Here is a 10381-nt window from a genome sequence, read left to right on the forward strand (position 1 = left end):
AGAACAGAACTAGAACAGAACTAGAACAGAACTAGAACAGAACTAGAACAGAACTAGAACAGAACTAGAACAGAACTAGAACAGAACTAGAACAGAACGAGAACAGACTAGAACAGAACTAGAACAGAACTAGAACAGAACTAGAACTGAACTAGAACTGAACTAGAACTGAACTAGAACTGAACTAGAACAGAACTAGAACAGAACTAGAACACAACTAAAAAACAACTAGAACAGAACAGAACTAGAACAGAACTAGAACAGAACAGAACTAGAACAGAACTAGAACAGAACTAGAACAGAACTAGAACAGAACTAGAACAGAACTAGAACAGAACTAGAACAAAACTAGAACTAAAACAGAACTAAAACAGAACTAGAACAGAACTTGAACAGAACTAGAACAGTAATTTTTACATCATTAATTAAGTTGGTTGCCAACTATTTCAGCTTAAATATAAAGTTTGTTTTTTTCCATAAATAACATTTTGTGTGGATAATTAAATAAATATTTTATTAATATGATTTAATTATTAATTTCTCTTTATTTTAATTGTTTGTCTAACAAGAACTCTTCTTATAGTGGCATTCTGTGACAACCATGACAAATTTTCTAAACCTGTTGGAGATTATAATAAAATCAAAACAATAATTTACGGTTATTGAAATCGTATAATATAAATAGTAATTATATTTATATAAAATATTAATATGTTAAATGCATGAGTTGTTTTTCAAAAAAAAAAGTATTATTTTTCTTCAACATAAACAATTTTCTAATTCAGTGATTTTTTCAGTGATTACCCGACAGTACTGAAAGTAAGCGGTTATAGATGCTGGTGAGGGTATAAACTGAAATACTATACATTACCTTTCATCAACAGAATCACCTGTCTGTAATTTCCAAAATGTTATTCAGATTTAATATCCATCAAGAATGAAGTTTCAAGTAAGCGCAAAACTATCGCGATTGTGTGGCGTTTTTACGAAATCTCTTTCCAACCTTAAGATAGTTAAAAAATATATATATGATTGGTTCCGATTCTAGCAGGGAGTATATTTGTTTTAAATTTTTCTATAATTTCTCAAATACTTTTAGCAATATTTAAAAAAGTACATCTCAGTATTTGTTGTATATATTTTAACTTTTATTTACAATAAAATCATAATAAATCTTTTTTTTTTGTTCATACAATTAAATATTCAAAACACGCACAATTTAAACTGTGTTCTTTGTTTCAATACATATGGGACGATACCCCATTTCAGTCGGTCGAAACAAAAAGTGGGTTTGTCTACCAAATAAGGAACATACATATACATGTGAATAAAAACAATAATTTGTTGTTTTACGTTTTATTTTTAGCGTAGAAATTTACTATAATTTATACAATATTAAACCTAATTAATATAAATTTAAATAAAATTTCAAAAAATAAAGAAAAATTTATCGTAAGTTGGTTTTAACCAAAAATGTATCAGCATTCGAACAGTTTTAGAAACAAAAGCAGTTATACTTCTTATATTTTAAAAAATTGCATTTTCCATTTGCTTTGAAGAGATTCACTAATCTTTAAAACAATTCATAGCAAACGTTCTCCTTAACTAAAGCTAAAACTGTTAACTCCATAATGATAAGCTACTTTTTAAAATTGCTTTCCTTTAATGATTCCAACAACCATTATTTTAGCTTGAAAATTTATAACTTTCTTAACAACAAAATCAAATTTGCAAAATTGTTGGTTTCAATTTAAAATTCTTCAAAAACCACAATAGTGCACTTTACACTATTTGCTTCTAAAACCTTTAATTTATTCACTCATAATATTTAATTATTTAAATTTTAACAAATCAAAATGCAATTAAAATTTAACAATTGTTATACTTTAATACATAAATAAGTTGTTAAATTAAATACTTAAATTAAAATTTGTTTTAAAATTTAAGTCAAGTTCAATAACTTTGAATTTTTACAACATGTCTGTCCGTCCGTCCGCATGATCCATTTTGTATGATTGTGTGCTGTCAATTAACTTGTTTGTTTATTTACGCATTTTTATTTGTAAACGTTTTTAACAATTTAATTTAATATTTATTGTTTTTTTCTCTTTATTTATTTTCTTTACCGTTTAATTGTTAATAAAAAGTAAAATTTTTACTTCAACTGTGTGTGCTTCAGTATATAATTTAAACCGGAAATGCATTCAATGCAAAACAGGTAAAATGCGTTGTAATTATGTGCAAAAGGCGCATAATTAAAGTTTCGTATAGATGAGTATAAAATGTCGATATTCTTTTTATTAAAAAAAATCTCTACAGACAAAGGAAAATTATATGCCATATTTAGTTTGCAATTACAAACTGTTGATTTTGCTCTTTAACTGGCAACCGGCTGTAACTTTTTGGTAAATAAAACTCAGATGTTGAGTAAACATTAACTTATAATAATTAAATTCTTTAATAGTGTAATATACCGTTAAAAAAGGAAACTTTAATGAATCTTAAGATTTGAAGTTAATAGTTCAGTTCTTGTTCAGTTCTAGTTCAGTTCTAGTTCAGTTCTAGTTCAGTTCTAGTTCAGTTCTAGTTCAGTTCTAGTTCAGTTCTAGTTCAGTTCTAGTTCAGTTCTAGTTCAGTTCTAGTTCAGTTCTAGTTCAGTTCTAGTTCTGTTCTAGTTCTGTTCTAGTTCTGTTCTAGTTCTGTTCTAGTTCTGTTCTAGTTCTGTTCTACTTCTGTTCTAATTCTGTTCTAGTTCTGTTCTAGTTCTAGTTTTTATCTAGTTCTCTTCTAGCAATTACGATTTTTCTATAAATTCATTAACTATTTGTTTGGTGCTTCATTTAAAAAGATTTCTAATTTTTTATAAATTTTTCACACGTTTTTATTATTATTTTTTATTAAATTATTCATATTTTATTTATTTAAATAAATTTTCACACTTACATACTAAACACTCAATTAAATTTTACTAAAATGTAAAAGAATTCATTGTTAAAAAATTTATGGCTTATGCAGTAAATACCTTAAACTATTAACTAAACAACTAATGCAGTCGATTTTTTTTCAAAACTTATATTAAGAATCCAAAAAGGATATATTATCCTTAAAATGCAAAATAATGCTTACTAATAACCTTCAATTTCCCGGCACACACCATAACTATCACGTCGCTTACCGGGAGCACAACGTTCAATGCCATCGCTAAGTAAAGCCTTAGCCTCACCCTCCAATAGACTGTCATCGTTTAAGGCCAATTCTAAGTCATCTTCCAAAGGTAAATGGGCGGGTGGTATAATTATTTCACTGTAACCAAGATCAGAATCCAAAGATTGTTTGCTATCAATATCTTCGGGAGAAGCGGATACTTTTGAACCAAAATTACGAGCCATATGATAATTGAATTGAGGCACATCTAAGGGAGGATATAATTGAGAAGCTCCCATCGAGAGATCTGAACGATACATGGGTAACTGTTGTCGGCGGTAGGAGGTGCTTGGGGAACCTAAACGATTGGAAGAGGTAACACGATTTGAATCCAAAAAATTGTCACCTCTTATGTAGCGGGCAAAGCGATAATAGTCGGCATTTTGGGATGGGTTAGAATCTGTTTAAATACATTTATTTGTTTTAGGTTAGCAGGATCTAAGCAAAAGGACAGGGTAATAGTTAATTTATGGTGGTGTCAACACTTTACCTGTATTATGCTGTAGACCTATTTCCGAAGGTGGCAGCAGTGAGGACTCAGCTTCTAAATGATAAGGTTTCATTAAATGCTGATAGGCCACCGGGTAGGAAGGGGGCAAAACATCTACTTGACGATCGGGATTTAAACGTGGTTGTATTTCTTCATCATTGAGAGAAGCAATATCCACATGATAGGGAGTACGACCATCAATAAATTCTCCTGCTCTCGAGGCTCCCAAGTGTTGATCATGATTTCTAAAGTAGTTCAAATGTTTCAAAGCATCTGGTTTCAAACCAGTGGCTGTAGAATAAAGTTTCTTTTTATTTTTGGATGTATGAGAGGTTCGTCTTAACGAAGATTTTGTAAGCAAATCCAAAAGGCCCATACCCTCCGAGGGTCCGGGGGGTATTAGGACAATCATAAAATTATCCAAATCAGCACGTATATTGTACTGGCCCTCTTGACGTTGATCGTAAGTTACCATACGGCGATGTGGAATACTGGGAAGATCTACCTCCTCCAGAATAGGGGGTAAAGAAACTGGCAATTCGGACACCACTTCCTCGATCAGATTTGATTGGGTTGTAGAAGAAGCGGTTGTTGAAGATGGTCCCACGGAACTAGAAGTTGGTGCCTCTGTAGTATCTAATCTTGTAGTAATTTCAGGCGGTAAGGAATTAGAAATGGTTGTATAACCTGCTACAGCCCCTAAAAGGGCTGCATATAATATCAAGCAGCGCATTTTTCTTTGTTGGTATTTTAACGCCCGTTATTTCTTTGTTTTAGTTTACAACATAAATTTCTGTCGGATTAATGTAAATATATCTTTTTTCAAATTTAACCAACTTTCTTTCTTTTTTTTTCTTCCCGACCAATAATAATAATTTTCTTCTTTCGCACTCCACACACACAATACGAAAAAATGTTCTTAACTCGCGCTCAAGCTGTAAACAACTGAATGGCTTTAACTGTTGTTAGCAAAGTTAACACTTCGTTTTTAACGTTCTATAGTCAGTTACAAAAAAATAAAGACACACACACACACAAAGAAATTGAAAACAAATATCTAACATACAAACGCACGCAATACACTCACCTCACTTACCACTCATTCAGTTAGTTTGTCAGTCACTCTTACAAAGTGAGACTTACAATGTGACCAAACTTCAACTGAAATGATCATGATGAGAAGAAAAAAACAAATTGTAATGAAAACTTGACCATTTAAAAGTGATCATCTTCATCGTAGCCTCTGCATTGCAAAGTTAAGGGTTTGCAGAACAGCTGGGGGATATAATTTGAAGGGATTTTTTAAAGTTGGGAGAGTTTAGTTCTTCTTCTAGTTAAGTTCTAGTTCAGTTCTAGTTCAGTTCTAGTTCAGTTCTAGTTCAGTTCTAGTTCAGTTCTAGTTCAGTTCTAGTTCAGTTCTAGTTCAGTTCTAGTTCAGTTCTAGTTCAGTTCTAGTTCAGTTCTAGTTCAGTTCTAGTTCAGTTCTAGTTCAGTTCTAGTTCAGTTCTAGTTCAGTTCTAGTTCAGTTCTAGTTCAGTTCTAGTTCAGTTCTAGTTCAGTTCTAGTTCAGTTCTAGTTCAGTTCTAGTTCAGTTCTAGTTCAGTTCTGGTTTAGTTTTAGTTCAGTTTTAAATCAGATCAGCAAACCCTATATTGCCAACAAAAAAACACCAACTATATGTATTTATTTTGCCTGCTGCTGTTGTTATTTTTTTAAACATAATTCTTACAATCTTAACAACAACATTCAACTAAATAACTTGTATTCTGTTGATTTTTTTTTAATTTTATTTGATTTAATTTTGTTTATGTTGACTTTCGCCAAGTTCTTGTTATAAACATTGCTGCTGTTTGTTGTTATTCTCGAAGATGTTGTTGCTAGTGATATATAGTTGTTGATCACTTTAACTGTTGCTGCTGTCACATACTACTCGTCTTAAAACGCTCAGGTTACATGGGTTCCCATGCAAACAGAATCCAACAAAAACCTTTATTTGGACTTTCTTTGTGTGATGCTTAACTAACAACATTTTTTATACTTTTTTTATTATTAATAAATATTCATCTTCTTCTCGGTTGACATGTGCTCATTTCACAAATCTTTTCGATGTTTTGTTTTTACTGTTATTGTCCAGTTAAACGTGAGTGATACTTTAGCGAAGGTGTGGCAAATTTGGCGTTTTTTTTTTTTATTTGAGAAAGTGAAGTTTAGATCTAGTTCTGTACTAATTTGGTACTGATAAAGTAAATTAGTTTAGATTAGATCTACTTTAATTATATAAGTTATATGTTATTTCTCTTTCTGCTCCCTATTTTTCTCTCTCTCTCTCTGTACAGCCAATTCACGAACCAATCCCCAAACCATCAATCATGAATAAGAACACGTTCATTTTTTTTATTTCTTTGGAAAAAAGCGACGTTTTCAATTAAGATAATTTCATAACCGTCAGATCCAATTTAAACGTTTTACACCGAAAAAACACCAACACTTTAAAAACATTTCACGAAACAACGCAAAAAACCCAGGACTTTGGGAGAATGTTAGAAAAAAATAGTTCACTGACATCTAATAAATACTTTGTATTCGTACATAGATGCGTTTGCGTGTTACATACCTGGTCTGGGAAGAAAATTGCAAATTTATACATTCACTTCATGCTCAAATGACGAATAGAAATGTTTGGTTTTTCAGCAGAAACGATAGATAGTGCCAACAAATGCCAAAAGACAACAAGTGGCCAAGAATACGAAATGATATTAAGGCAAACAAAATAAACAAGTTTATTTGGTCATGATCGTTATAGAACGTGAAAATGTATGAAAAGGTGGAAAATTTTGTTTTTAGAATGGAACTTAGATTGTTTGAAAATGATGAAGATTCTTAAGACAGGTGGGGAAGGAATACGTTGCTTCAGTAATGAACTAGACTAGAACTGAACTAGAACTGAACTAGAACTGAACTAGAACTGAACTAGAACTGAACTAGAACTGAACTAGAACTGAACTAGAACTGAACTAGAACTGAACTAGAACTGAACTAGAACTGAACTAGAACTGAACTAGAACTGAACTAGAACTGAACTAGAACTGAACTAGAACTGAACTAGAACTGAACTAGAACTGAACTAGAACTAAACTAGAACTGAACTAGAACTGAACTAAAACTCAGCTAAAACTAAACTGAAGCAAACTACAATTGGAAGGAACTTAATATCCTGTTTAAACATTTCTGTAGGGTGTATTTTAATTATTAATGTAATGAAAAACGTAATATGTAATTATTATTTTTGCAATTTCTTAAACTTAATTGTCCCAAAACAAACTATATATTTTTGAACATAAATTTTAATTTTACCAAATACTAAGTATCCTTCTTTGTCGATGGAAATGTCTTTCGAAAAGGTTAAACAGAATTTGGAATACCTAACAACTCAACATTTTACTCTATTAAAAATGGGTATCGATATTAACAATCTAAAAAGGGGCAAATTATTAAAGGATTACGGGAAATTTTTCTTACTAATAAGTTGTACAATTTATTTGGAATATGGTTTAATCAGATTTGTGGCTCTAAGTGTTTCAAACATAGATAAGGCTACAGGGGCCTTATCTATGTTTAATCAAGGTTGTTTAATATTAATTAAAATATCGGTATTCTTGACCAAGGGAGATAAATTTATGAAATTAATATGGGATATGAATCTATTGGCTATGAGAGGTGAGTACGTTTAAATAACTATGTAATATAGTAAATTGTTTATATTCATTTAAAGCCAATCCGGAGGAGTATAAAAAATGGCTGTCTGAAAATCAAAGGTCTCAATTAATCGGAAAAATGTACTTTTATGCCTGCTGGATAGCTGTAGGTTGCGCTGGTATTGTGCCCATAATATTCATGATCTATGACTATAAACAAAATGGAGTTTTTAATGGGAAATTACCCTTTGGTGGCAAGTAAGTATAAAATATAATATTTTTAATAAAATAAAACTAATGATTGTCATTTTCAAAAGATTTCCTTTTGATCAGTTTGGTCAAATAATTTTCGCTCTAAACTATATTTTATCCTTGATTTATATTTATGCTTTGCTCAATATGACTGTGGGCATTGACACTCTCTATGGATGGTATATATACAATATATCGGCCCATTTTCGCATATTAAGATGTAAAGTGGAAAGTGTTGCTTTTAAGCTTAAAAATAACGATAATGAAAACTTTATCCGAGACATAGGCTCAATCGTTAATTATCAAAATAAAACTATAGATTTTACTCAAGATTTGAACAATATTTTTGGTGAAATTTTATGGGCAGAGGTTATGTTGAGTTGTTTGCAAATGTGTTTTGCCATCTATACGCTCAATAATGATGACGATGTCTCTAATATGCCCTTTAATTTTATGGTTCTAGTTGCGGTCGTAATGCAATTAATGATCTATTGTTTTGGTGGTGAGAAAATTAAGAATGAGGTTTGTTTGTTGCCCTTCAAAAGAATATTATCATTACTATTTTTTATAAAATAATATTTAATTGTAGAGTTTAATGTTATGTTCGGATTTTTATTTGCACTTTCCCTGGCACAAAATGTCTGCTCAACAGAAGAAATTAATGCTGTTACCCCTGATGCGTGCTCAAACGTTGTCAGTATTGAGGGGCTTATTTTTTGAAGTGGATCGTAATTTGTTGGTCTATGTAAGCTTATGTGTATTAATATCAAGATATTCTTAAATTCTTTAAATTTATTTCCTTTTGAAGATTGTAAAAACAGCATTTTCATTCAATGCATTACTTTCGGCCATGAAGGAATAGCTTATTAATTTGCTCACGATGAATTAGCGACATAAGCACTTAGTATTTAAAACTACACGAAAAGTAGTTACGGAACCATAAAGAAAATCGCATAGATTAATAACATAATTTATTAAAGCTTAAAGCACCGAAAAACAATATATTTAGTTTAGTTAAAAAAAAACGATTGAAAATTTTGGAATAAATTGAACTAGAACAGATTTTGAATAGAACTAAATGACAAATGAACTAGAAGTGAACTAGAACTAAACTAGAACTGAACTAGAACTGAACTAGAACTGAACAAGAACTGAACTAGAACTGAACTAGAACTGAACTAGAACTGAACTAGAACTGAACTAGAACTGAACTAGAACTGAACTAGAACTGAACTAGAACTGAACTAGAACTGAACTAGAACTGAACTAGAACTGAACTAGAACTGAACTAGAACTGAACTAGAACTGAACTAGAACTGAACTGGAACTGAACTAGAACTGAATTGTAATTTTGTTGAAAAATCACTTATTGGGTTTTCAAACTACTTTGGGTGCCTCAAACCGGTATCAAAACTACAAACTTAAAGAACACACAAATTTCATAGCTCCTTCTTCTGTTGCAACATTAACTCCAACCAAAAACCTGTCTTCAATTAGATGTTATGTAATCATTGAGTGCACATTCAACTAAAAGAACAGAAAAAAAGGAAGACGACACTTAACATAGAATAGAATCAAGAACAGGTCTTGTTCAAATATGCTTTCAAGACAAAAATCGATTGCCAACCAATAGTTTCATAACTTCAAAACTCAAATAAGAAATCATTACATAACCAAACGTTCAACGTAAAGGTTCTGTGCTCATAAAGAAACTCTCTTTAGTAAATCCTTGTAGGAAAATGTGTAAATTTACCAATCGTTTATTTGTATTCGCTTTATGTTGTTTGCTGGGCCTGCAAATGGTTTGTGTCTGGGCTAAACCCTTACACAGCTCTTCACGTGATGATGCTGAAGATTTAGGCGCTTTAATAGCTTTATCGACCCTAATGAATTCACAAGATGTCCACTACGATCAAAGACAAAAGGGTGATGAAAATTATCGAATTAAATTGGATGGTTTCTTTATTGGTTTGCCTCAAGGAGATAGTTCTACCTTACTGCTGCTTACCGATGATTTATTTGAGAGTATAGGTGAGTTTTAATCAATCAATAAGATAAAATAATTTTAAATAATATATACTTTACATCTTATAAAGATGATGATTATCTTTCAGCTTTGGGTAAAAATAAACCTGCTGCTAACGGAGCACCAACATCTTCAGCCCCCTCATCTGCAACAGCAGATAGTTCTCCTGCAGCATCCGAAAATAATTTTAATCATTCTTCCAACAATGCTTTAAACCCCTCCAATAATTCACCGGAAATTACTGCTCCCAAAAAATATCTTGAAGCTAGACATGGTTTGAATTCGGGCTCTAGAACTAAATCTTATATAGCACAATTTTTAAAACTACTTAAAAGAGGACGCAAACATTAAGTTAAGAATTGAAGTTTTATAATTTGGATTTAATTTTTTTTTAACCACCAGATTTTTTTTTAATAAATTTAATAGATTTTATATATATAGAAATTCGGAGTAATAAAGACTGTTAGTTTAAGACTTAAACTTTATGTTATAAAACAACAATGTTTTAAGAGCAAAATTAAAAATGTATTAAGTTAGAAATAAAGATTTATGAAATAAATAATATATTATTAAAAATTAAATTAATGTTATTCTTAAATTTAACATTTTAGACCTGAACTAGAACTGAACTAGAACTGAACTAGAACTGAACTAGAACTGAACTAGAACTGAACTAGAACTGAACTAGAACTGAACTAGAACTGAACTAGAACT

The 10381-nt window shown here is 30.9% G+C and overlaps 3 protein-coding genes across 5 annotated transcripts; 2 read left to right on the forward strand and 1 right to left on the reverse strand.

Moving 5' to 3' along the window:
- Window positions 1-2895: 2895 nt before the first annotated feature.
- On the reverse strand, window positions 2896-4653 carry LOC111687011. Of its 2 annotated transcripts, none has more exons than XM_046956505.1 (2): window positions 3695-4653; window positions 2896-3502 (listed from the first exon to the last, which is right to left on the reverse strand). In XM_046956505.1, the coding sequence occupies exons 1-2, from the start codon at window positions 4425-4427 to the stop codon at window positions 3126-3128; spliced, it is 1110 nt and encodes a 369-aa protein (XP_046812461.1). In that variant the 5' UTR covers window positions 4428-4653; the 3' UTR covers window positions 2896-3125. The 2 variants fall into 2 exon arrangements, with proteins under 2 accessions (XP_046812461.1, XP_046812460.1); XM_046956504.1 differs by having other exon boundaries at window positions 2896-3604; window positions 3695-4652.
- Window positions 4654-7080: 2427 nt separating this feature from the next.
- Window positions 7081-8503, forward strand: LOC111687015 (odorant receptor 45a-like). Its single transcript, XM_023449421.2, has 5 exons — window positions 7081-7411; window positions 7467-7647; window positions 7707-8163; window positions 8231-8386; window positions 8450-8503. Exons 1-5 carry the CDS (start codon window positions 7081-7083, stop codon window positions 8501-8503), a joined length of 1179 nt encoding a protein of 392 aa, XP_023305189.2.
- Window positions 8504-9289: 786 nt separating this feature from the next.
- LOC111686416 lies at window positions 9290-10248 on the forward strand. Of its 2 annotated transcripts, none has more exons than XM_046956198.1 (2): window positions 9290-9672; window positions 9756-10248. In XM_046956198.1, the coding sequence occupies exons 1-2, from the start codon at window positions 9381-9383 to the stop codon at window positions 10016-10018; spliced, it is 555 nt and encodes a 184-aa protein (XP_046812154.1). In that variant the 5' UTR covers window positions 9290-9380; the 3' UTR covers window positions 10019-10248. The 2 variants fall into 2 exon arrangements, with proteins under 2 accessions (XP_046812154.1, XP_023304544.2); XM_023448776.2 differs by having other exon boundaries at window positions 9293-9672; window positions 9738-10248.
- The last annotated feature ends 133 nt before the right edge of the window (window positions 10249-10381 follow it).

Source organism: Lucilia cuprina, chromosome 2, assembly GCF_022045245.1.
Source record: "Lucilia cuprina isolate Lc7/37 chromosome 2, ASM2204524v1, whole genome shotgun sequence".
In the NCBI taxonomy this organism is placed as follows: Eukaryota; Metazoa; Arthropoda; class Insecta; order Diptera; family Calliphoridae; genus Lucilia; species Lucilia cuprina.